Source organism: Miniopterus natalensis, chromosome 3 (assembly GCF_054644295.1).
Source record: "Miniopterus natalensis isolate mMinNat1 chromosome 3, mMinNat1.hap1, whole genome shotgun sequence".
NCBI classification, from domain to species: Eukaryota; Metazoa; Chordata; class Mammalia; order Chiroptera; family Miniopteridae; genus Miniopterus; species Miniopterus natalensis.
The window spans coordinates 91,275,335-91,302,931 of NC_142083.1; the positions used below are offsets into that span (position 1 = coordinate 91,275,335).

The 27,597-nt window shown below is 48.7% G+C and overlaps 1 protein-coding gene across 1 annotated transcript in view; it reads right to left on the reverse strand.

Moving 5' to 3' along the window:
• Positions 1–26,864, reverse strand: part of SEC14L5 (SEC14 like lipid binding 5) — a 43,094-nt gene extending 16,230 nt beyond the window's left edge. Inside the window, exons 1-9 of the mRNA XM_087815125.1 lie at positions 26,802–26,864; positions 13,222–13,371; positions 12,731–12,862; positions 10,251–10,379; positions 9,408–9,600; positions 4,402–4,514; positions 2,753–2,942; positions 536–624; positions 377–447 (exon numbers count right to left, since the gene is read on the reverse strand). Of these exons, the coding sequence (XP_087671251.1) occupies positions 377–447; positions 536–624; positions 2,753–2,942; positions 4,402–4,514; positions 9,408–9,600; positions 10,251–10,379; positions 12,731–12,862; positions 13,222–13,371; positions 26,802–26,864 (1,130 nt within the window). The remainder of the gene's footprint in view (positions 1–376; positions 448–535; positions 625–2,752; positions 2,943–4,401; positions 4,515–9,407; positions 9,601–10,250; positions 10,380–12,730; positions 12,863–13,221; positions 13,372–26,801) is intronic.
• Between the last annotated feature and the right edge of the window lie 733 nt (positions 26,865–27,597).

The window sequence follows — 27,597 nt, forward strand, 5'->3', positions numbered from 1 at the left end:
GGGGGAGTCGGAGAGGAACAGTGGGTTACCAGATGTGTCAGAACAGCTGTGAGTCTGCAAACCTGGGAGACACAGTCAAGGTGGAACTTGGGGTGGGAAGTGGTCCCAAAAAGCAAAGGCCAAGAGGATGTATGGCATGAGCCTGACCAGACAGGAACAGGTTCAAACCCCACCTCTGCCACTTACCCACTTAGCCCTTGGGAGAGCATCACTACTCTGAGCCTCAGTTTCCCCTCCGTAAAGAACAGGGACGATCCGGTCCCTGCCTCACGGGGTCATTGTGAGAACCAGGTGAGGCCACTTCTGTGAAGAGCCATGCTTGTGAACCTGGGCTGTTTTTACTGTTCTGGGAATGTGTCCCTGGCGGGGCTCTTGCCTGATGGGACGGCCAAACTGCCTGGTGTTCCCTTCACACCTCTTCTGTCCTTCCTCGTTGACAGAAAGAACCTGGAAGGCAGAGAACGTGCTGGAAGACATGCGCCTGGCAGCTCACCGCAGGCAGCCCCGGGGCTCCAGGGAAGGGGCCCCCACTCACATGCTGCAGCAGCGCCTCCTCCCCCACGGCCTTCATCAAGCCCTTGGTGTCCATGTGGCCCAGGCGCAGGACGTACAGGGGGCGGCCATCTGTGCAAGGAGAGGGGACGCAGTTTAGGGAAGGCTGGTGAGAGGGCAGGTCAAAGCCGGGATGCGAACTTACCCTCCCGAGAAGGCGCCAGGCTGTGGCCACCGAGGCCCAGCCACCCTCAGTTACTAACTCCCTGCCGGTTCCCACGCGGGGCCCATACCGATTACGGCGAAAGGAATAGCGCAAGTGTTAAAAACACGGGTTTACACCGGAAAGGAACCGGTGAGGGGCATATGGGAACCCTCTGTGTGATCTTAGCAACTATTCTGAAAACCCAAAACTGTTCTAACATTAAAACTTTAGTTTAAAAACTTTTTTTTAAAAAAAGGAGATGAACTATAATGAAGGAGCATGGAGAGAATAGATAAAAGTTGGCTATTAGCTTTCTGTCCGCTGAAGCCAAAAGGAAAAATATGGAATTATATACAAATACAGACCCACTGCTTCTAGGAAAACACAGGCTTAGGTTCCTACCAGCCTCTAGTCAGAACATTTTGCTCAACAGATCAATACGTAACCTTGTTTTCTGTGTTTCTACCTAAGGACACCTCATTTAGCACACACTGTTGATTCAGTGGCATTGGACTCACGGCCAGCAGCACTGTAGTGCACGTCTGAACGAAGCTGATCCAACACGCACATTTGCTTTGGAAGGCACATCGCAGCTGTCTTGCACTTAGAAACACAAGACAGCACCTCTGCACTGTGCTTGGGGGCCACTGTAAACTGCAAAATCACAACCAGAAGCACAAAAATGCAAAAACGTGGCACTAAGTAGACTGCAAAGGGGATGCTTGTTAACAGTACAGGAGCTGGGGCAGGAAGCGCAAAGAAGCCTCGCTCGACCTCAGCCAGGGACGTGCAGGTTGGGCGGCTCAGATTTTTTTGCCGCTCTGTACATGTCCGGGAATGACCACAAAAGCTTCCTGAGTATTGATTGAGGGCTATAAATAAACGTTAGTGGGTAGACAAATTCACAGCTATGCAGAACATGACTAGTGAGGACCGCTGTATATTGAAAGACAGTGTCCCAGCCAGTTCTTCCCGAGAGTCAACCATTTGCTCTAATCAACATACTGCGGACCATTGAACAGCAAGGTTCGAACTGCAAGGGTCCATTTATAAGTGAATTTTTTTTCAATAAATATACAGTCAGCCCTCCATATCCCTGCATATTACATCCATGAATTCAAACAACAGATCAATGGTCTGCCACTGGGAATCGGCGGATGCAGAGGGCCAACTGTATGCACTGTTCTACACAATTTACGTGAGGGACTTGAGCATCTGTGAATTCTGGTATCCCCAGAGGGTCCTGGGGCCAATCCTCTGCAGATACCAAAGGATGGATGTAGTTAAGTTTTGGGGGAGTCAAAAGTTACACGTGGATTTTCGACTGCATGAGAGGGTTGGCACCTCTAACCCCCGCATTGTTCAAAGGTCAACTGTACGTGAATTTTTATATAAAGAACATTGAAAATCATAATAGATATTGGCTTCAATGGCAGTTTAATTTTAAAAATCCAAATATATGTATAGTGGGTTGAATAACATCCTCCCACCCCCCAAGATTCACATCCACTCATAATCTCAGAATGTGGCCTTATTTGGAACCAGGGTCTTTGCAGGTGTAATTAGTTAAGGATCCAGATGAGATCACACTGGATCAGTGTGGGCCCTACATCCAATGACCAGGGGTCTCGATAAGAAGAGGAGACACAGAGGATGCACAGAGAGGAAAGCCATGTGAAGGCAGAGGCAGAGACTAGAGTGACGCTGCTAAGCCAAGCAACACCTGGGCCGCCAGAAATTCTAAGAGATCCAAAAAGATTCTCCCCTACTGCCTGCAGAGGGGTCACGGCCTGCGGACACCTTGATTTCAGACTTCCAGCCTCCAGAGCTGGAAGATAAATTTCTGCTGTTTTAAGCCACCAGTTTGAGGCCATTTGCTATGGCAGCCCCAGGACACTATTTGCCTCAAGCCCAGCTCTGCCTTCTTCATGGCTGGGCTGTCATCTCCAGATGCCCAGCAGAGTCAAAGGAAATCTAAGCATGAAAAGTGGTGGCCACAGTGCATTCGGCAGGGACCAACGTGGGCACTATCCGCCTGTAGGTCAGGGAACGCACCTATGTCCTGGTAGTGCCAGCCCCCCGCATAGAACTCCTCCAGGAGGGCAGGGGGCTGCCAGGTCTGAAGGAGGAGGTCCACCTGGTGCTGCTTTCTCCAGCTCAGGGACTGGCACAGCATTTCCCGGGCCTTGTCCAGGTGGAAGTCACGAGCCCGCAGGAACCGAAGGATGTGCTGATCTTTGGGAATCTGAGAGAAGAAAGAGTAACCCAGAGAATGGTACTCCCTCACCCAGGAGACAGACTTATGGAAAATTAACCTCCTGTTTCATCTAGAAACACTGAGCTGGGGAAAGGACCATATGCATCCAAAGCCAAGGATCGCTAGAAGCTACCAGAAGCCAGGAGAGAGACATAGAACAGATCCTCCCCCAGAGCTTGCAGAAGGAACTGGCCCTGCTCTCACCTTGATCTCTGACACCTGGCCTCCAGAACTGGGAAAGAATAAATTTCTGTTGTTTTAAGCCACCCAATCTATGGCATTTTAATTCAGCAGCCCCAGGAAATGAATACACCCTCTTAACAGTTTGTCATATGAGCCAATAAATCATACCCCCCCTTTTTTTGCCTTCTTCAAGCTGCATTCCTGCCACACATAACCCAGAGTCTAAGAGTGAGGTGACAAGCTAAGGCCTCACCAGCTCTCCTTCCTTCCCAGGGCAAACACCAACAATCAAGGGAAAGCCAGCCTTGCGGGTGTGGCTCAGCGGTTAATGGTCGACCCAGAAACCAGGGGATCTTGGTTCGATTCCCTGTCAGGGCACATGCCCAGGTTGTGGGCTCGATCCCCAGTAGGGGGCATGCAGGAAGCAACCAATCAATTATTGATGTTTCTATCTCTCTCCACCCCTCCCTCCCTCTTTCTGAAATCATTAAAAAAAAAAAAAACATACTAAAAAGCACCCCTTACATGTTTTAAACCAGACATGGCTCTAAGCACATTGCGTGGATTACCTTTCATTTACTCCAGGAGGTGAATACTAAGTCCTCCCCATTTTACAGATGAGGAAACAGGGCCAGACAGGTTACATCACAGCCCAACACTAACTCCATTGTCTGCCCCCCAAAGTGGGGAGGAAGGGCCAGCAACTCATGACTAAGCAGGAAGTTCTTATTCAACAGAGTTGAAGGTCAGGTCCATGCTTGGGACCCAAATGCATGGCGGACTTTCATGCGATAGGGTTCAGAGTCTAAAGACAAAATCCACATGCAGTCAAAAATCAACCCTTGCAAGTTATTAAATCTCTTTTAAGAAGAACAGCATACATGGTTTTGTGACAGCAGTGGTTGCCAATTGGAGGTGACTGTGCCCCACAGGAGACATTTGGTGATGTCTGGAGCCATTATTGGTTGCCACAACCTGGGGTGAAGTATTCGTGGCATCTAGTGGGTGGAGGTCAGGGATGTTGCTCAACAGCCTGCAGTGAACAGGACAGCCGCCCCCACCAGTGTCAACAGCGCCAAGTCAGTGACAATGCGCAGCACGCATTACAGACACGAGACCATGTGTAATGAAAAGAAGGCAAAGCCTAAGTATCCAGCATTGCTAATGATGCAGACTGACTTCCCTGGCCCTTCCTCCCAGCGCCTAGGCTGGGCAGCTGTAACCGAACATGCGTCTGCTCTGGCAGGCCCAGGCCTGCACCCACCTTGCCTTTGTGTGTCTCCTGCAGCCAGCGCCGAAGCTGAATCAGGCAGCTCTCCTGCATGGGCGTCAGATGGCCCAGGCACCTCTCAATGTAGTCTGCGTCCAGCTTGTCCCCTGCAAGAGAAGAAGGGGGGCTTCAGGACAAGAGAGAGATGTTGCATCTCTTCACCACCTTGTCTGCCCTTTCTGGAACCCATACCTTACTGGCCTTTCTAAAACCCATACCTTACTGGCAACCATGGATCTGAAATGTAGTTCCAAGCCACACGGTAAATGACAGCCACATGGGCTCCAGATCCTCTAGTCTTTCCAATCCATTTCCAGGGTGGTTCTGGAAAATCATGCTGGGACAACCCTGTTTCTCACAATGGCGAGTGATAAGTCCCCTTTGACCTTTGGAAATAATCCCCACCTTCTGGAGCTATCTCACCCTCTGAATATTTTTTTCCATCACCCCCACCCCCTCCCCTCTGGCAAACATCAGCTTATTCTCTATATCTATGGGTCTGTTTCTATTTTGTTTCATTTACTCATTTTGTTTTGTTTTGTTTTAGATTCCACATCTAAGTGAAATCACATTTGTCTTTCCCTGTCGGACTTATTTCACTTAGCATAATACCTTCTAGGACTGTCCATGTTGTCACAAATGGCAAGATTTCATTCTTTTTATTGCTGTATAATATTCCATTGTATATATGTAGCACATTTTTATCTATTTGTCTATCAATAGCACTTAGGTTGCTTCCATATACTGGCTATTACTAGTAATGCTGCAATGAATATGGGGGTGCATATATCTTTTCGAATGAGTGGGGGGGGTTTCTTCAGATAAATACCCAGAAGCAGAATTGCTGGATCATATGGTGGCTCTATTTTTAATTTTTTGAGGAACCTCCATACTGTTTTTCACAGTAGCTGCACCAGTCTGCATTCCCACCAACAGTGTACAAGGGCTCCCCTTTCTCCGCATCCTCGCTAACACTTGTGGTTTGGTGATTTCTTGATGGTAGCCACTCTGACAGGTGTAAGGGATACCTCATTGTGGTTTTAATTTGCATTTCCCTGGTGATTAGTGATGTTGAGCAACTTTTCACATATCTATTGGCCATCTGTATGTTAAGTTGTATGCATTCCTTATATATTTTGGATATTATCCCTTATCAGATGTGTCATTTGTGAATATGTTCTCCCATTCTATATCTATGGGAGAACCATCTTGTTGATGGTTTTGTTTTGTTGATGGTTTCCTTTGCTGTGCAAAAACTTTTTAGTTTGATGTAGTCCCATTTGTTTACTTTTTCTTTTGTTTCCTTTGCCCAAGGAGATACATCCAAAATGTATTACTAAGAGTGATGTCAGCCCGGCCCAGTATGGCTCAGCAGTTGAGCATCAACCTAGAATCCAGGCGACGGGGGTTCAATTCCCGGTCAGGGCACATGCCCAGGTTGCCAGCTCGATCCCCAGTCAGGGGAGTGCAGGAAGCAGCCGATCAGTGACAAATCTCTCATGAGTAATGTTTCTATCTCTCTCTCCCTCTCCCTTCCTCTCTCTGAAATAACTAAAGATATATTTAAAAAAAAAAAATGAGTGATGTCAAAGAGTTTACTGCTTATGTTTTCTTCTAGTTTTATGGTCTCAAGTCTCACATTTAAGTTATTTATCCATTTTTAGTTAATTTTTTTATATGGTGTAAGAAAGTGGTCCAATTTCATTTTTTGCGTGTATCTGTACAGTTTTCCCAGCATCACTTATTGAAGAGGCCGTCTTTACCCCATTGTATATCTTTCCCTCCTTTGTTGCAGATTAATTGACCACATAAGTGAGGGTATTTCTGGGCACTTTTTTCTATTCCAGTGATCTATGTGCCTGTTTTTATGAAAGTGTCATACTGTTTTAACTATTGTAGCTTTACAGTATAGTTTGATATCAGGGACCATGATACCTCCCACTTTATTCTTTCTCAAAATTTATTTGGCTATTTGAGTTCTTTTTGTGGTTCCATATAAATTTTAGGATTAGTTCTAATTCTGAGAAGAGTGCCATTGATATTTTAATAGGGATTGCATAGTAATCTGTATATTGCTTTAGGTAGTAAGGACATTTTAACAATATTAATCTTTCCAATCCATGAGCAAGGTGTATCTTTCCATTTATCTGTATCTTCAGTTTCTTTCTTCAGTGTCTTACAGTTTTCTTATAAATAACAGAACTTTCACCTCTTTGGTTAAATTTATTCCTAAGTATTTTATGCTTTTTGATGCAATTCTAAATGAGATTGTTTTCTTAATTTCTCCTTCTGCTCATTCAATATTGGAGTAAAGATTATTGACAATATGACATCCATCATCCCAGCGAGTTCTCCCAATACCCGTGTGAGGTGGGCGTCACCATTGCTTGCACTTCAGAGAAGACAAAACTGAGCATGAGAGAGGTCAAGTAAACGCAAATGAGTAAATGCATGTAGTGTGCCCAGCATAACAGGCTGTTGATATATACCAGTTTCCTTTGCCTTCCCACCTCCCCAGGCCCATTGTGGGGTGTGAGGCTTTTGGTAGACAAATCCCTGACCCCAAAATGCAGCCCATAGCTGCACAGATCAATTCCAGTGTTCAATCCTGTCCCACACAATTGGGCTGTTCGGGTTCAGCATGTGCCGGCATTTAGAGGCTGGGCCCAACCTGAGGGCCTGTGGCCTACTCTTAACCATTGGGGTGGCAGATGCTACCCCGTGGTGAGGCTCTCAGTGTGTTAGCCTCTCAGCAGTGGGTGGAGACACTCTACAAAGAGCAGCACCATGGGCATAGCTCCTTTTTATGTGCAAAAAACAAATGGAATGTCTGCACACTCAGCAGCAGGACCCAGTGGTTCCTTCCAAAACAAAGCCCAGGGCTGGGGTCACACCATCTGCTCTAGAAGACATCTGGGTAACCAGAGGCAGGAGGGATGCTGTTGGGGGCGACTGTCCAGACCCCAAAACACCCACTGAGATCAGAAGCAGAGATGTTGGAGGGGTCTAGGTGGGGCAAAGAAGAGCTGAGGGAGAAAACACAAAGGAGGTAGGAGATACCAGCATTCCTCCAGCCTCCAGGCAGCTGTGAAGGCCCCTTTCACCTGAACACAAAGGCTCAGTGATCCAGAGCGGGGGGGAGGCATGACTGTGCCTTCCACCAGCCATCCTGAGTTCCAGCCCTGCTGGTGCACAGCACAGACGGAGAAGGAAGGAAAGGCCTCTGCAAAACAGGGTGGGCACAGGGCATGACCTGCAGAGTGTATGCACAGGAAGGGGCAGAAGAACAGCAGTGTTGTAAAAATAATTTTTTTTGATAATTTAAAAATATATATAATAGCAGCCAGCTAGTGCACACAGTTGGTGCAGAATAAATATTTGTTAAACAGATGAATTGTGTCCTTCCTAAGCACAGGCTCAGATGTGTTTTTGGTTAGATGGTGCTTCTCTAAGTCAGGCAAGCCGTATACTTCAATGTCCCCTAAGGAGACACTGAAGTGCTGAGAGCACAAGTACACATGGTTAAAACTGAATTCAGGGGTATGTGCCATTTTGTACCCTAGGGTTTTTTTCCTTTAACATCATATTGTGAACATTTTCCATGTCAATAAAAGTCTGAAATATGAAAAAGGGCTAATAGCCTTAATATGCAAAGAGCTCTCACAAAGTAATAAGAATTAATAAGCAATTAGGAAAATGGACAAAGAACAAAGATTCACAAAAATGTTAGAGTGACTAAATATGAAAAAATAATACTTGACCTCACTCATAGGAAAGAAGTGATCATTAATTGAGAGTGGACACTCTGCCTTTCAGAAGTTTAAAGTGTTAAATGACAGTCTTGTGGGGAGCCAAGGTGAAGTCAGGAATAGAAACAGCTATACACTTTTGGTGGAACACTGCATAGTACAACCTCTTTGCAGGTTTAAGGGGTAAATCAACCGAAATTTTAGTTGCATGTAACCTTGACTCATCAATTCAACTTTTTAAATTATATGCTATGTATATACTCATGCAAATATTTTTTAAAAACAAAGATATCACATTATTTGTTTTTTTTAAAAAAAAAGAAACAGCCTAAATATTCTTCAGTAGAGGACTAGCTAAATAAACTAATTAGAAATAATCAATAGCCCTGGCCGGTTTGGCTCAGCAGTTAGAGTGTTGGCCCACGGACCAAAGGGATCAAGGGCATGCACCTCAGTTGTAGGCTCGATCCTGCCCCAGCCCGTCAGGGCAAGTGCAGGAGGCAACCAATGGATGTGTCTCTCTCACGTCGATGTTTCTCTCTCTTCCCCTCCTCCTCCCCTTCCACTGTCTCTAAAAATCAATGGAAAAAGTATCCTCGGGTGAAGATTTAAATAAATAAATAATCAATAAATGTTCATTAATAAATAAGTCCTGGTATAACCACACCATGAAATACTGCAAAGTGCTAAGACATATGCACTGATGCAGAAAGCTGTTCAAAAAACAGTAGTAAGTGAAAAAAATAAACCAAAGTATCAATTATTTTGTATAATATGCTCTCTTTTGTTCAACATAGGTTATACATGTATGTATGTAGGTATGTATGTATGTACATATCATGTACGTATAGATGCCTAGATAGTTTCACAAACACAAAACTATTATTGCCTCCAAGGAGAGCAAAGGGGTCTTACTACTTACTTGACACCCGAGCAATTTGAATTTTTTCCCCACCATGATCATGCATTACCCATATAACCTAAAACAGTGATTAAACCAGAGAAAAGGGGAACCCTGAGGCACCAGGTCAGGACAATTCAGATCTAGAAATAAACCAGTTTGGCTCTTGGTCTGGAAAAGAGAGAGCGCAGAGTAGCCGTGAGAGGGAGGAGGCCGAGTCATTCCAGGCCCCAGACCTGGATGTAAAATAGACCTGTCCCCGAGGGGATCCACGGCATTTCTCCCCCCACAGAGTGAGCAAACCCCATGCAGACTTCCCAAGACTTCAGGCCTCAGCCACAGTCACCTACCGTCGGTACCAACCACCTCCGGAGCGGGGCCCTGGGTGCTCCCGGGCCCAAGGGCCTCCAGCAAGCCGGGATCTCCGGGCCCAGCCTGGGAGCCAGCGCCCTCCTCTGGGACTGGGGCGGGCGTCCACCGGGGAATGTGAGAGATGCCCTGAGAGATGAGCTCGGTCAGGTAATGCTCGATAACCTCCTTCCCCTGGAAGCCAGAGAGAACCAAGACGCATCAGCAGAGGGCCCACAGGGGGGCAGGACAGTGGGGCAACGGCGCCAGCCTGGGAGTCACCTCCACTTGGCCCTGACTCCAGCCCTGGCACATGGCTATTGAGCAGTTGCAATGCGGCCGGGCCAAATGGAAATGTTCTGTGAATATTAAATATCAACCGGATTTGCAAGACTTGGGTACCAAACGAAGAATGTAAAATAGCTCCCAAGTAAGTTTTATATTGATAACACATTGGACAAAATATATTATTTAAGTGATTTCATCTGTTTCATTACACTGAAAGGCCTCTACTCTGTGAGAGGTCTGAGATCTTTAACCTAAGCAGGGATCATTTTAACCAGGAAAAAGCACTGCACAATGTCCCTTCCTTGTCCTCAGAGTTCACACACAAGCCTGGGAGCAATCAGGACAGTGATTATGATGCCCCCATTATGGGCCTGTCCATCCATCATCTTCTGTAATATGGCCATTGTTAGAATACCCATTTTACGGATGAGGAAGGTTGAGGATCTTGCCTGATGTCACATGAGTTGCCAGGTGACAGAGTGGGGTCTGAACCAGGATTGGAAGCCCTTGAGGTCTGTGCATTTTCCTCCCTGTGACCCATGGAGCCCCTCTCTTACCCTGTTGACGTTGGCTGTGTACTGCTTCATGGCAATCTTCTCCAAGGCACTTTCAAAGCCAAAGAAGGACCGGATGTCGAGCGAGGCAGATTGCTCAAAGCAAGTCCATTCTTCATTCTCAGGGTGGACCTGAAAGCAAGGCAGGGGCAATGACACAGTCTCAGGGTGTGTCAGCACTGTGGACAGCACTGTCACAACTGGCAACACCGTAGGGGGTCAGCAGTAACAAGGGCCCCACCCAGGGTGCAACACAAAGTCTGAAGTGTTAGAGAACAGGCCCTGGCCAGGAAGCTCAGTTGGTTAGGTGTCATCCTGATACACCAAGGTTGCGGGTTCGATCCCCCATCGGGGCACATACAAAAATCAACCAACGAATGTATAAATAAGTGGAACGACAAATCGATGTTTCTCTCTTTAACCGCCCTCTCTCTCTCCCTCCCTCCATCCCCCTTCCTCTCTTAAAAAACAAAATCAATAAAGCTCTGGCCAGTGCGGCTCAGTTGGTTGCAGCAATGTTCCATGCACCAAAGGGTCTCTAGTTCAATTTCCAGTCAGGGCACATGCCCAGGCTGCAGGTTCGCTCCCTAGTTGGGGTGTGGGAGTCAAATGATCAATGTTTCTCTCACATGGATATTTCTCTCCCTCTCTCCCCCTCTCCCTTTCTCTCTCTCTAAAACAATAAAAATAAATAAGTAAATAAATCAAGTATTAGAGAACAAAGAACCTTCTCAGAAGGGGCCAGAAGAAAGTGGATCTGATATCCACATTCCTGTTCCTTAAAAATTATATTTATGGAATGATATATATGTAACGTATTTATTATAATACATCATTATATATAGGTGAATTATACACAAATGTACATTTTAGATATATATTTAAATGTGTTATGCATTTACATATAATAAATAAATATTTATATATGTAAGCAAAGACAAACTTCATGGACAGAGCTACCATGCAGAGCCAGGCTTAGTGCCTCTCAAACTTCCATGGGCAGAAGCGTTACCAAGGAGTCTGTTAAATACGCAGGTGCCTGGGTGGAACAGGTCCATGGCAGGGCCCAGGAGTCTGCATTTCACATGCAGCCTCGGTGAATGCTGATTCAGCTGGTGGCAGAACTTGCTCTGAGAACTGCTATACTAAATGGGATTTATAAAAACTCCCACCCACACCTTCCCAGATATAAACATCTGAACATCCTAGGCCTAGTTTTCAGGACACCCCCCAAAAAGCTGGAGGTGTGCAAAGAAAAAGCAATCCACATTTACTGGACACCTGCTATATATGAATGCTTCATGGGACAGATGAATGAAGCCAGGTGTCCCTGGGGTGGGGGAAGCTGGACGAGGACACATCAGAAATGCCTATAATGTGCCACACTTGCCACACAAGTACATTTGGGATCTAGCACAGCCACATTATCTCATTTGCTCCCCTAGCACCTGATGAGACAGGTTCTGCTGAGGTCCCTTCTCACAACATGGAAGGGTGGCCCAGGAAAGGGGAAGCAACTTGCCCAAGGCCGCTCAGCAAGAAAGTGGCAGAGCTGGGTTCCAAATGCCCCGGAGGCCTCATTCCAGCCCTGAGGCTAGCAGGACCCCTGCAGCCCTCATTCTGACCTCCCTCACCCACCAAAGGGTCTTCACCCCTGCTGTTCCCTCCCCCCGAACGCATTTCCCAGTCCTCCCACCCTTCAGCTCCCAGCTTTAATGGCACCACCTCAGGGAAGCCCCAGGAACACTGTTACAAAGACAGTGCCCTCCTCTTATTTTCCGTAATTCTATCTGCTTGATCCCTTCTTCGCATGTGTGACAAAATTATAAGTCTATACGGATTTTTTTTCCCCTGGCCTGTGCCTCCCACTGGAATGGAAGCTCCATGAGGGCAATGGTCAGGCCAACTGTCCCACCCCCGGATGCCCAGCACTTGTCAGGGTGCCTGACACATAGTAGGTGCTCAATCAGTATGTACTGGAGAGTAATAATAATTACCCTTAATTACATTAAAAGGTAACACACATACAGGACGTAGTATATGCCAGGCACTGGTCTAAGGGGCTTGGGTATTTTATTTCCTCCAACCCTGACACCACCCATGCGGCAGGACCATCCTTAACCCCGTTTTACAGGTGGAGAAATGAGGCCCAGTTTCATGAGGGCAGGAAAGGAAAGAGAAGACTGGAGGAGGGAGGCAAGTCCCCAGGTTTAGCCAATAAAATGTGGGACGCCCAGTCGCATTTGAATTGAAGATCAACAACGAATAATATTTTAGCGTGTCTCAAGCAATAGTGGAGACTTCTTAAACTTAGAAGTATCAACTGTGTGTCTGAAGTGCAGATGCGAGGCGCAGCCTGCGTGTTATCCGTGTTATCCGAGAGGCCCTGGGAGGGAGGCAGGGAGGGAGCGGCCCCACGCGGGAGCTCGGGGCGGGGCGCGGTGCCCCCCCCCCCCCCCCCCCCCCCCCCCCCCCCCGCGCACCGTGTAGCTGCAGCTCTCGTGGACCACCACGCGGCTGGCGAAGGTCTCGTTGCGGGCTTCTATGCGGAGGGTCCTCTCCCTCCAGTTCAGGACGTTCCTCTGCACGAAGACCACGTGCTCCACACCGGCGATCTGCAAGGGAAGGGGCCGCGGGGGTGCAGGGGTGAGGGGTGGGGGGCACGAACCCCGAGGGCTGGTCCCGTCACCCTGAGACCCCGGGACCCCCGCCCCATGCCTGCCCACCGCCTGGCTGGGGATCTCCAACTCCATCTCCCCGAACCCCCTGTTCAGTCATAGCCCCCCCCCGCACCCCACCCCACCCCACCCCAGCCCAGCCCTTGTCCCTGGGGACCCAGACCCCACCGCTTAACTCCCCTTGGGGTAGCAACGTACACACCCTGGCCGCCGCCCCTGGCGCCCCGTACCCCTCCCTGCTGCCCCCCGCCACCCCGTGGGGTCTCCTGCCCTGCTCCCGGGGCCTGGCCTCCCACCTTCCGCAGCAGCCGCGGGGCCTCCACGCGCAGCCGGCAGCTCCGCTCCACCACGTGCACCGCGCCGTCGGCGCTGCGGGACTCGCCCAGGACCTCGCTGCCCAGGAAGACGGGGATCTGCGGGCAGGTGGGGAAGCGCTTCTCGTAGGCCTGGGGGTAGAGGGGCGCGAGTGCGAGGGGCCGGCCGGCGAGGTCCCCGGCACAGCCCGGCCCCTGCCCTGGCCTTGCTGTCCTCTCGCGTCTCATTTAACAGCGGGGGGTGGAGAGCGAGAACATTCCTGGCCCCTGGGGAGCGCAGCGGCCGCTGCTGTTTTACCAGCAAGACCATCACTTGCCGGCGCAGGGACTTGGCTGGCGGGTCACTTTTTGGCTTTACATTTGAGCTTCTGCCCTCAGAAGAAAGAGTGGACTCGCCTGGGACATGTTAAAAGAAAGCATCTTTCAGGGGGAAAAGAACAAAATCCAACACGTCTTCATGGTAAAAACAAGCCGGGAGAGAAGGGAACTTCCTCAGCCTGATAAAGGGCATCTACCGAAAACCACAGCGAACCTGAGGCTCAAGGGTGACAGACTGAACACTTCTCCGGGCAGCAGAGCAGGAACAAGGCAAGGCTGTCTGCTGTGGCCGATGCTGTTCTACACCCTGGAAGCTCTGGCCAGAGCAGGTGGGCAACTAACAGAAAGAAAAGGCATCTGGATTGGCAGGCGAGAGTGTGCCAGGTCAGGGAGCACCGGAGTCAGAGCCACTGGGGGGCGCGCGGCACTCAAGCGGGCGCTCCTGGGGCCTGTCGCAGCCCACATGCCCTGAAATCAGAATCAAAGCAGCTCCAAATATAGCGCCGGCATCTGAGGACAGGCACTTCCACCCCCATCCCTCCCAGTAGAAAGGGGCACCCACCCAGCTCAGACTGGCAGAGGCGGGGGAGGGGGAAGGAAGAAATGAAACCGTGCCTGGTGCCCTTGGTGTTATCCCAGCCGCACAAGGCCAGCCCAGCGTGTCCTGCGTCGTCCGCCAGGGTCAGAAGGATAGGGCTGCCTCCTGCCATCTGTCAAAGCTGGTTGCTTTGTACAAACACACCAGGGTTAGAATAGGGAACACTGGTCCCCAGGGAAAAGTGCACCATGGGGCTCCCAGGAGTCTGGGCTCTGCGGGCTGGCAAGGAAGGTCTCCAAACCCTCTTTCAAAGGAAGGCATTTCCCCACTGAGGACCGAGCCTCAGTAAAGTGGATGAGAGTTGGGTGGAGTTCTACTCCTCCAGAGAGGCAAGTCCCTTGCTTTCTCTAAGTCTGTTTTATCTTCTGGAAAATGGGTGTGTACCAAGCTTGTCTCCCGGAAGACAAAGCCAGACTGAATATCTCATGAAGAGCCTGGCACATCACAAGCACCCAGCAGTTTCCATCTCCAGACGACAGGACTCAAATGGTGGCACAGTAAAGGTTTGCAAGAATGGAACACAGCATCTTCCCAGCCCTTCCAGAGCACTCTGTTGGCATTAAATGCAGAAGGGAGCCAGAGCAGCCAGCTCGCCCACCTCTGTAATGGGCAGGTGGATGCTGACATGTTTTGAGAGTATACGGAGGGAAAGGGGTATATGTTTCCAAATTGGTCAGGTTCAGTTTGAATCTCTGCTACTTTCTCACTGGGTGACCTTGGGCAAGTCACTTGCCCTCTCTGAGACTCCATTTCCTCATCTGTAATGTGAGGACGTCACCAGATTGTGTCTCACAGTAGTTGGCACTCATAAAGCCTTGACTGCTCTTCCAGCTGTGTGTGGTCTTCCATTTAATCCTCCGCATGGCACCCTCATTTGACAATGAGGAAACTGGGGCCCAGAGGGGCTAAGTAACTTATCCAAGGTCACACAGTGAAAATGGTGAACCTGGATTTGAATCTCAGACTGGCTCAGCTTTCACTCCCTCAGGAACCCCTTGCTCAGCAGCAGGGCTTGTTCTCCCAGGCAGCTCGGAAACAAAGCCAGGCTGTCCCGTGGGGCTGTGTGGTCACAATTTCTTTCTCCACTGTCAGTCCTTCATCTCTTGTCAGGCAGTGGCCTCACTGCCCCTGAGCTTCTGCACTTCCACTGTGGAGGCCCTGGGAGATATGTCCCACCAGCCCACCTCCCACCCCAGTCTCCTTCACTCTGCCCTAGCCACGTCAACCTCGCTGTTTCTAAAACACGTTGTTAGGAGTTGAATTGTGTCCCCCCCACACACACGCACACCTCCAATAAAACTCATGTGTTGAAGGACCTCTGAATGTCACCTTATTTGGAAACAGGGTGGTTGCAGATATAATTGGTTAAGATGAGGTCATACTGGAGTAGGGGGGCCCTGACCCAACATGACTGATGTCCTTATAAAAGGGGACATTAGACACAGACACACACACAGGGACGTCATATGAAGATGAAGGCACTGATCAGGGTGATTCCTCTACAAGCCAAGAAACACCAGGGACTACCGGCAGCTCCAGAAGCCAGGAGAGAGGCCTGGAACAGCTTGGCCCACACAGCCCTCTGAAAGAACCAACTCTGCCGAGACCTTGATCTCAGACTTCTAGCCTCCAGACTGTGAGATAAAAAGTGTCTGTTGTTTAAGCCCCCAATTTGTGGTGCTTTGCTATGTCAGCCACAGGAAATAGGAAATCCACCCACCAAGCTTGTTCCTGCCCAGGGCCTTTGCACTAGTTGTTTCCTCTGCTTGGGACACTGATCAGTTCACTTGACAGTGAAGGAGGGGGGAAGAGTCACTGGAGCTCCCAGACCATAGGAGACCAGGGTTGGGGCTAAAGAGATGCCAGGTTTTAGGGACTTGCCTGTCTCTGCTGGCCCCTCTTCCCGGAACATCCTCCCCCACCTCCCCCTACAAGGCTGCCTCCTCCCCTGTTCTCTGTCCTTTAGCCTGATCATTTACTCGATAGCACTTATGCCACCTTTTAACCATATATACTTCCTCGCTTGCATGTGGCATGCCAAAGGCCTGGGCTGCCTGCTTTTCAGCAGCACTGACCTTGCATCTGCATCCATCTCAATTCTTGGCACACACTTGGGACTCATAAAGAAATGCCAACAAGCAGAGAAAGAAATAAACGTCTTACTGAAGTCCCAAACAGCCCCAAAAAAGGTGTCAGAGGGGAATGACAGGCACTGGCTCAGCGCATGCAGCCCACTTAGGGCACTAAGCTTCACTGGCTAACTTCCTGTCATAACAAAGCTCTCATCAGAAGAGCCCCGTCTGGAGCCCCCAGATAACAGTGTGGGGGCATGGGGGCTGATCAGCCTCGGACAGGCGCTCGGACACAACTTACCCTGCCTGTGCAAGGGAAGGCACTGCCTTTTTCAAGTAAACAGTGGCTGCTCCAACGACAGAGCCACCCAGGCGCTGGGAGGGGGCCCAGAGATCAGGCTCCATCTGGAAAGCAAGGGCTCCAAACTAAGGAGTCCACCCAGTGCCAGTTCTCCAGGGTCAGAGGACTCTCGCTGGAGATTCCCTGGTGTATGCGGTCTAGTGTCTAACACTGTTGTTACTGACAGTTACAAAATGCTAACTGCATTGTTTCATCCTCATGATGCTCTGATGAAATGGGAACTAGTGTTGCCTCATTTAATTTTATTTTATAAAATAATTCTAGAGAGAGAGAGGAAGGAAGAGAGAGAGAGAAACATCAATTTGTTGTTCCACTTATTTATGCATCCATTGGTTGATTCTTAAATGTGCCCTGGCTGGGGATTGAACCTGCAGCCTTGGTGTAGCAGGATGAAGCTCCAACCAACTCAACTACTGGGCCAGGGTCTTGTCTCCCCATTTTACAGGTGAGCAAGTTGAGGCTTGAGAAGACATTACATGGCCACTGAAGTGGTAGGATTGGAGCCCAGCTCTGAGCCACCCTGTCCTGCCTCTAGGGGGACATTGGCTACATCACAAGTGTGGGTGGTCTGGAGATGCTGAGTCCTGCAGGCCTAAACCCACAAATCAAGGGGTCTTTGCCTTTGGTATATCACAGAGTCTCACAGGATCAAAGAGTTCACAGGACCCAACGTATGTTGCAAACCACTTCACTCAGCTAGTTTTGTCCCTGCCTAAGAGCCTCAGATGCTGAATGCTGTCCCCACAATCAGGCTCGAGCTTCTCCTTGATGGACAAACACATGGTTTGGCCCCCTAAGGGACACAGGGCAGCAGAAGGATTGTGTTACAGCCCTTCTGCCAGGCGTTTGGGAAGGGACACCCAAGCCTGCTGGCTCAGAAAGGAAGCTGGTCCAAGGCCCAGAATTCGCCCCTGAGGGCTCCGGCTGGGGCAGGCAGAGGCTGATGGAAACTTCCATTGACTGTCTCCCATATGCCCCCATCCTGCAAAAATCCAGGTAGCATGTGGAGATGGGGGACTGGAGTTAGGTAGCCCTGGACTCCTAGCTAAGCTGGGTAACCTGGAGCACAGCATGGCCTCTCTACCCTTCGAGCCCATCTGAAAAATGGAGTAATTACAGACCCTCCCAATGAGCCCTCACCTGTACCCTTTCCTTCCTTTGTGGGTCACAGCTGCTGAAGTAAGAGGTCATCAGACCCCCAGCAGTAGGTTTATTCACCTCTGAATCCCTGGTGCTTTGAAAAACGCCCAGCTCATAGTTGACACTCAGTGGGCATTTCCATGACGAATGAGTGAGTGACAGTATAGCACAGTGGTTAAGGCATGGGCTCCAGGGCTTGGGTTCAAATCTCTGCTCGGCCTTTGTGCAGCTCCATGGCCACACGGTCAAGTCACCAAGCTCTCAGTTCCTTAATTTGTTCATGTGTTAAAAGGAGCTTGAGAAACGTGTCTACCTTGCTGAGTTGTCCAGGCAAAGAAAGGAGGCTGTTTTGGTGAAGTGCTGAGAACAGAGTCTGGAGCGTGGTTGGTTCTACATAAGCATTTGTTAAATAAATTTAAATTTTTAAAAAGAGCGAGATTCTATAAAGTACAGGAAAGCTATTTCTGCTAATCACTTGACAGCTGCTCCCTCCTCCTCCCTCCTTCCTTCCTGCCTTTCCTCATGCAAATTCAAAGGAAGCTGGAACCAGAAGCTCGAACCTTCCACCAAAACGTGGACAGAATACCCAAACCACATGAAGATAGTCTGGCCCAAAACGCCACCTCTCCTCTTCGTGCAGGCCGGATTCGGGGCACTGACCCCCATGTGCCACCTCAAAGGCCTTCCTTGTGCACCCTCGAGCTCTCCCCTGCAGGCCTAAGAGACCCCGGGGCAGACAGGTAGCAATCTTCTAGCTCCCCCAACTCCTCTTTTTTCATTGAGAAGTCATTCTCATAACAGAAAATGCACCCTTTTCAAGTGTACAGTACAGTGGATTTTAGTACATTCACAAAGTTATGCAATAATCACTACTATCTAATTTCAGAACATTTGATCACCCTAAAAAGAAACTCCATACCCATTGGCAGTCATTCCCCAAACCCCCACACACCAGCCCTAGGAAACACTAATTTACTTTCTATCTCTATGGATTTGCTTTCTCTGGACATTTCCTATAATTGGAATTATATGACATGTGGCCTTTAGTCACTGGCTTCTTTCACTGAGCATTATGTTTTCAAGGTCCATCCATGTTGTAGCAGGTATGAGAGTGTTTCATTCTTTTTCATGGCTGAGTAATATTTCATTGTCTGGATCCCCCAACTCTTGGCCAAGTTGCTTAATCAGAGCTTGGTGAATGAGCCATCAGACGTCCGATGGCAGCAGTGTCATCCCAACCGATGAAGGGAAGTGGGCATGGCAGAACCACGGTGACATCGTTCTGAAAGCCCCCCGAAATCACTGCCATATGCAGTGTATACAAACAGCTGTACCCAGATGGCCCTGTAGCTGAAAAACCTACCACTGTTCTAGGCAGAGCCAGCTCAGGAGATAGAAGGGACACAGGCAAAGGGTCAGAAGGACACCCAGGGCACCCAGACTTGGTGAGGGGGCAAGTGTGGGGCGTGGTGGAGCAGCCGAGACAAAGCACAGGGTTTAGATGCCACCTCTGCCACTTGCCAGCTGGGTGACCTTGACTTAACCTCTCTGAGACTCAGTTTCCTCAGAAGAAAAGATAATGAGGAGGAAGGTACTTCACAGGGGTTGCTATGAAGACAGAAGGGAGATAATAGGTGTAAGGCACTTAGTACAGAATAGATATTTTAAGGCTATAAATCAACAGCTACTGGAATAGCTATTTGTGCACCTGTGTTCACAGCAGCATTTTCCACCATAGCCAACAAGTAAAAACAAACCAAATGTCCTTTGATGGGTGAATGAATAAACAAAATGTAGCCTATCCCTACAATGGAATATTATGCAGCCGTTAAAAGGAAAGACGTTCTGGTCCATGCTGCAACATGGATGAACCTCAAACATGATGCTAAGTGAAAGAACCCAAACGCAAAAGAACAAATACTGTATGATTCCACTTACATGAGGTACCTAGAGTAGTCAGATTTATAGAGACAGAGAGTAGAATGGTGGTTACCGGGGTTGGGGGGAGGGAGGAACAGGGAGTTAGTGTTTAATGGGTGCAGAATTTCATTTTGGGAAATGAAAATTTTGTGGAGATGGATAGTGGTGATGGTTGCACAGCATTGTGAATGTACTTAAATGCCGCTGAACTTAAAAATGGTTAAAGTAGGAAATTTTGTGTTACATATATATTACCACAATTTTTGCTAAAGGGAGTAAACCATCTCCTAGGTGGTTTATAGCCCTACCGGAAGCATGGGTCATGATTTGGGTTAGGATATCATGCCTGTGTTTATTTGTTTATAGTCAACGCCTCTGTCTCTATGTCTGTTTTCTGCACCACTGTATTTCCCAGGGCCCTTGTACAACCTGGGACACGAGACACCCAGCCAATATTTGTGGATGGATGCCTGGAAGGAAGGAAGGGACGGAGGAAGGAAGGGAGGTAAGGAGGGAGGAGGGAGGTAAGGAGGGAGGTAAAGAGAGAGGGGGAAGGAAGGAAGGAAGGAAGGAAGGAAGGAAGAAAGGAAGGAAGGAAGGAAGGAAGGAAGGAAGGAAGGAAGGAAGGAAGGAAGGAAGGAAGGAAGGAAGGAAGGAAGGAAGGGGGGAGGGAGGGAGGAAGGGAGGAAGGGAGGAAGGGAGGAAGGAAGGAAGGAAGGAAGGAAGGAAGGAAGGAAGGAAGGAAGGAAGGAAGGAAGGAAGGAAGGAAGGAAGGAAGGAAGGAAGGAAGGAAGGAAGGAGCAGGTGCTGGGGAACTGGGGAAGAGAGCGGGGAGCTGGAACTCCCCTCACACATATGCCTAGGAGAGCAGATGGAGCAGTACAGGCCCCCTCCCAGCATGAGTGGGCCCCTGTCGGCCCCGCCGGTGCACTGCAGCAGGCACACAGCCCAGAGGGTGACCTGTGCCTGTGTGTCGCTGTTTATTGCCCGCCCGTGCAGGGCTGTTCTGGAAGGTGCTTCATGCGCAGGTGAATAAATAAAAGCTGAGTAGCTCCCCTCCGGTCCTGACAGCCGCGCATCTGCAGCTATCAGCCAGTGAATCCTCCTGAACAAGGCGCAGGTGACCAGTTTTGCCTGTTTTCCACAGGCCCCCAGTCCCAGGGCTGCGGCAGGGGCAGTTAGCGCGGCCTAGGGGCCTAGCGCCTGTTTGTTTCTGCTGCTGTGCGCCCCCCTTGCCTGGCGGGGACCGTCTCCTCATGAGGCCAGGCCGGCAGAATGCCTGGCGTCTCCGGCACGGGGGAGCGCGGCCTGTTGCCCAGCCCAGCAACTGCACATAATCCTGCTGTGGCCCCCACCCAGGGCCGGGGAGCGGGGAGGGGAGCCCTCCTCTAAACACTCTCCCTGCCCACGGACTCCCAAGATCAGCCGGTACCCCGATGGTTCCTGGAGGGATGAGGTGGCCGCCAGGCCAGCCCTGCGAGTCCCCACATTTAGCGGCGTGTCGGATCTTGATGGGAGGGCAAGGCTATTTTAGGAGTTTCCAAGCGTCTCAGGAATGCGCCTGATCCCCATCACCTCTGTCCTCCAGGCTCTGGGATAGAAACCCCCATGGAACCACTTTTTGGCAGCCAGGCGACCCTCCTAAACCCCAAATCAGATCATGTCACTCCCCTGCTTAAAACCTTCCAAACTCCCAAAGTCCTGGAAGGATAAATTGCCCCGCCGGTCACTTTCTGACTCTCACTGGGGCCTGAGCTCACCACGTGCTTTTCTTTGGAAAAACCAGTTCTGCCCCCGGGGACCTCCTCCCCTCAGCTAGGCTCTACCTGCTGCCTTCGGGCCCTCGGCTGGAGGCTTGTTCTTTCCCCTTTACAAATCATCCTTCCTGGCGTTTGCCTCGCCTCTCCCCTCCCCTCCCCCCCCCCCACACACCCCACAGTGCAAGCTCTGTGTGGGCAAAAAGGGATCATGTCAGGAAAACCAGGTCCAGACAGAACTAGAAGACAGACATGGTCCCCACCTTCCTGAAACTTACTGTAATAAAAAAGGCCCATATAAACAAGTAAACAAGCAAACTCCACATAAAATTAACATCATAATGATGCACTCCAAAAAGTACAAGGAACCAACTCTTTCATAGCCCCTGCATCTAGCCCAGTGCTTGGCATACCGTGGAAACTCAGTATTTGTGGGATGTATACATGCATATGCACATAATCTAATGCATATGTAAACTAATAAATGAGACCCTAGTTTATTTCAGGGCCCCCTGATATCAAAAGATCACCTTTCTGGGCAGTGGATTGCCTCTGTTCTCCCAGCCCAAATCAGAGCACCTCAGAGCCCTGTAAGCAAACCAGTGTGGAAAATATTGCTTCTCTTAATCTGTTAGCAACGGATCAGATGACAGGCTCTGGGGAACTAATTTAAACTCATTTAAATAAGGACCCTGCTGCTTTATTAAAACTACGTCCATAACAACAGTTTCAACTGTGCCTGCCCTTGGCCTGGACTGCAAGGGTTTACCTTCAGAGGCTGCTCCTTATTAATATCCCATTTGCTAAATTACAAGCAGCTTATCAATACAAAAAGCCAGGTCTTTAAATATTTTAACACTTAATTGCTGACAACAGCCCTCACCCCCATAACCCTTCCTCCGAATGAAAAGCTTATTGCTTAGGAAACTCTACTCCATGCCACCTTCCATCTTCAGGTTTGCAGACTCTGAGATGACTTGAAGCCATAGGGGTTTGGAGCCCCACAGGGACCCCTGGGCAGGGAAGAAGGCGGCCAGGTCATTCCTGAAGCCGCAGAGGTCGCTGGTGCACAGATGCTGACTGAACATCAAGTCAGAGTCCAGAATGTATTGCTGTGAGCTCAGGCTCCGGGGTCAGATTCCCTAAGTTCAAACCTCTGCCATTTACCGATGATGCCATTTACTGAGAGTTATGGGCTGAATTGTATCCCCACAAAAGAGGTCCCCCAAGAACCTCAGAATGTGACCTTACTTGGAAATAGAGTCTTTAACAGAGGTAATCAAGATAAAATGAGGTCATTCCTTATAAATCCAATATGACTGATATCCTTATAGAAGGGGAAATTTGGACACTTACTTGGCCCAGACAGCACCCCCATAACTTCAGACCCCTCAGAAATAGCAGAGCTCATGGGAATATAAATTCTGGAGCTGACTGCCTGCAGTTAAATCCCCACCTGCCCGGTGTTCCCTTTGTGGCTTTGGGTAATTCATTCATCCTTTCTGTGCCTCAGTTTCCTCTGTAGCATGGGACTACCCACCGAACTGATCTCATAGGGTGGTTATGAGAAGTACATGAATTAATATTTGAAGGGGCTCAGAAGAGTGCCTGGGACCTAGGAAGTACTGTGTATGTGTCTGTTAAATAAAATTTAAAATAGAATTTTCCTAAACCCACCAAGTAGCCACCACCATTCACACCAGGGATTTCTTTGGAGGAAATCGGTCCACACAAAAACTTGAACATAAATGTTCATAGCAAGCCCCAAACTGGAAACAATCTAAAGTCCCTCAGCTGATGAATGAACAAATGTGTCCATCCATACAATGGAATATTACTCAGCCATAAAAAGGAATCAAGTTCTGAATCATGCCACAATGTGGATGAACCTTGAAAATATCATGCCAGACACAAAAGGCCACCCATTTTATGATTCCATTTATATAAAATGTCCAAAATAGGCAAATTTATAGAGACAGAAGGTAGATTTGTGGTTATCTAGGGCTGGGCAGAATGGGGGAGATTAGGGGACAGTGACTAAAAAGTACAGGTTTCTTTTTGGGGTGATGACAATGTTCTAAAACTGACAGTGGTGATGATTGCACTACCCCATGAATATACTAAAAGCCACGGGCTTTTACCCTTTAGGTAGGTGAATGGTATGGCATGTGAGTTATAGCTCACTAAAGCTATAGCTCAAACAAATAATAATAATAATAAATCTAAATAATATTTCATGAGCATTAACAATGTGCCAGGCCTTGTCCGGGCACCCACATTTCTTCACTGAATCGTCACTTCAACTCTCTGAGGAGCTAGGCCTTTATCATCTCCATTCTCCAGGTGAGAAACTGGAGCAGGGACCCAGCTGGTGGAGAGCCATTTGGGCAGAGAGCCCAGGTAACCCAGAATCCATTCACGACAGGCTGCAGGCTGACCAGAGTGGCCTTCAGGACTTATGTGACCACAATCCACAGTCCAAGACAAGGCCTTTGTGTCCTATACACAGGGATCTCCACAAAGACCCACACTTCTGGTACCCACATTCAAAGGGAGCAAGGGCCCTCTCCAACCTTGGATAAGACAGTTGCCTTTGTTGTCATAATTACCTTCCTCTGCTTTCCAATAGAATCCAAGCTTATTGTTTTGAACCTAACAATACAGAGTGCTGTCAAGAAAAAAGAAAATAAAATTCCCCTGGAATCCCACCCCTCAGAAACAGAATTCATGGCAAGGGATTTGGCCCAAGGAAAGAAACACCTGTTCGCTCAGTTAGTTAAATTTTTGAAATCAAAGAGAAAAATATATTTTTTTACTTTTTTTTAATATGGTGACGGGGGAAGACTTTGGGTGGTGAGCACACAGAGCAATATACAGATCTTGTAACACAGAAACCCACACCTGAAACCTATATGTTCGTATTAACCATTGTGACCCCAATAAATTTAATAAAATAGTAAACTATATATTCATAGACTTCAAAAAATTAACTTAATTAAATTAAAATTTTAAAAATTTAAGCTGGGTCTTGGCAGGTTGCCTCAGTGCTATTTTTTTAAATCCTCTCCCGAAGACACATTTATTGATTTTAGAAAAAGGGAGAGAGAGAGAGAGAGAGAGAGAGATTCAGAGAGAGAAACATCGTTCGGTTGGTTGCCTTCCTGGACCTGGGATCAAACCCACAACCTAGGTCACTCCAACCAACTGAGCCACACAGGCCAGGGCTACCTCAGTGCTATTTTATAACCAGTTCCACAAGCCCAATTTTAGTCTTTTGTGTCATCACTGGGGGCCTTTGGAAGAAGGGAGGGAGGCTTTGATTCTCAAGTCACTTTTGTTAAACAGAAAAACCAAAAGGCTAGTTCATGTGGTCACTCGGATGTGGTAGAAACAGCTGAGTTCATCCAAAACTTCCCTGGCATCTGACCCAAACTGAGGGCAAGTGTTTAGCTGAGAAACAAAGACGGACATTAAGTGCAGAAAACCCCTTCTGTGCCCACACAGCGAGCAAGTTATGTTGAGTTATGCAGCTATTTTGGGGACAATGATGTTTTGTAAACAGTCGGCAAAGTGGCTTTGTCAGGGATGTTACAGCGGTTTGGAGCCCTTCCACTGACAAAGACTGTATGGAAGATAAGGCCACATGGTATTTAAAAATACACATAAATTAAATTAAAGCAGATATAGATAACAAATACCTGAAAACCTTTGTTTCCTACTGTACAAGCATCTATACGTCGACACCTAGAGACTGTTAACAGCTAGGGAGTAAACTGAGACCTGCCTTCATTTATGGGCCATGAAGCCTGCAAAATATGCTTAACATAGTCCAGAAAAGGTGACACTAGTCCTGCTAATACAGTCTTTAGTGCTAGAGACATGTAAATATTTTTGAGAATCCTAAACATGCTAAATTAACTTTACATTTATTAAGTCCACGCAATAAAAAAAATTATTAGTTTTCCATCCTATTGTTATTTGTCTCCACTTTATGGCAGAGAACCATGGGCCCCTGCATTGTCCCAGAAGGGTGGGGACAGTGTCTCTTTTCTATTGAGTAAATGAATGAATGAACAAATGAGTCCTAGGGTCTTAGAATATGTGAGCTGCCTGGAGACTTAGAGGGCAATTGTTTATATTTAGCTGCCATCTATTGTCTGCTAGTATGGACCAGGCCCTGCACTGGGTCGGACACACACACACACACACTAAACACCTTTAACCCTCATGACAACCTCATGAGGTGCACATAACCATCCCCATTTCACAAAGGAAGAAACCAAGGCCCAGAGAAATTCAATGGCTTCCCGAAGACACACAGCCAGAGCACTGAGGAGCAGCCACAGGGACCCAGGGCTTCTGGCTGCACATCCCCAGGCCTCTTCCTCACCTGCTGGTGTCCCACCCCCATTACAAATGAAGAAAAGTCACACAGCCACAGACAACAATAACACTAACAAAAAACAATAATAGCTTTTGATCTATGCCAGACATTGCAGGGAATCTTTACATATATTGACTCATTGCATCCTCAGCAGGATGCCCAGATTTAGAAACTATGTAATTCGCATTTTAGAGATGGGGAGTGGAGGCTCAGAGAGGCTAAGTAACTTGCCCAAGGTCACCCAGCTAGTCAGTACGCCCCCTGCTTCTTTCCTGACCTAGAACCATCTACACGTAACAGCACAATATGTATGGAAACTCGGGGGGTGTTTTCCAATCCTTTAAGTGACTATAAACACATAGAATAAAATCAGGCAGGACACACACAGAGGGTGTGCGGACAGAAGGAGGACCCTGGGCCGTGTTGTGGTTAAAATCATGGCTCTGGAGTCCTCCCTGGGTAGATCTGAGCCCCAGCTTTACCTCTCCCTAGCCACAGAACTTGGAGCCATCCTGTCACCTGTCCAAGCTTGGTTAGTGGAGGTAAAATGAGACTAACGAGAGCTATTGGGAATTAAATGTAAGTCGGTACATATATCCTTTGCACTTCCTGTACACCCTCAGTGAAGGGCTGCCATCATCATCATCATTAGTGTAATAGTAATATTATTACTATTGTTATCATTACATAAAATGACAGCAGCCGCTTAGCCCCTGATGGCCTTGTTTTCTGTCAGAGGATCCTGAGACAAGAGAGCATGTAAGCTTCGGCACGGAAAAGAAAGAAGACCTTATGTCTTGTCAGTGGGCACGGATTCCAGAAGTCATCGTGAAAGGTAGGACGGCCAGGCTGAGGGGTCACTGGCTAGAAGCTGGACCCAGCAGGTTAACCGAGTAGCTCAATAATTCCTTCTGATCCAGAGACTGAGGGGTTCCCTTTCCTTCCCATCATAGCTGACCTCCTGTATCCCCCCAGCCGTCATAGAGGGTCCGGAGAATCAGGAGTCACTCACCGCCATGACCAGCTCAAATGGGTACTTGTAGATGCGGACAGGAGACTGGTACTTCTGCACCATGTTCTCGGGGAAGCACCAACAGAAGCCACTCGGGTAGGAATGAGCACGGGGCCTAGGAGACAGGCGGCAGGTAAGGTAGTGGCTCCCTCCACATGAAGCAAGAGCCCTACCCACTGCTCCCCCATGCAAGGGGCAGGGCCACCCCCTCTGGTCCCACTCACAAATCTCCCCAGCCCTCAAAGCAAAGGACCCAGTTACTCTTGGCCAGGCCCCAACACCTTCCTGGTCCATTACCCACTGCCCCAGACCACACTCACCCTCCAAGAGCAATCAGTACCCCCAAACTTTCCTTGGTCCCTACTGCTTCACATGGAGGCCCCCAGTAGCACCCCTCACCGCCACTCACATGGAAACACACACATTCGCAATTCTTACACTCCCACAATTCAACACCCACACACCCCAGAGCTCGCCACAAGAGTCACTGTACCTTCCCTCCCATTTCCTCCAAGATACCTTGACACACACACAGTCTTTACCAAATTTCACACGCACTGTGTCACACACACACACACACACACACGACTCTCCTCCCACACGGGACCACCTTTGCACACGCTCGTAACTTTCCCACAAACACACAATTCCTCTCATGCACACAGATGTGTGTACACACACACACACACACACGCACGGATGAGCACATGCACACTTACACACGAGCATGCACACACGCATGCACGCACGGGCCGGCTTACCCTTGTCCTGGAGTCTCCGGGGACGCAGCCCCGGG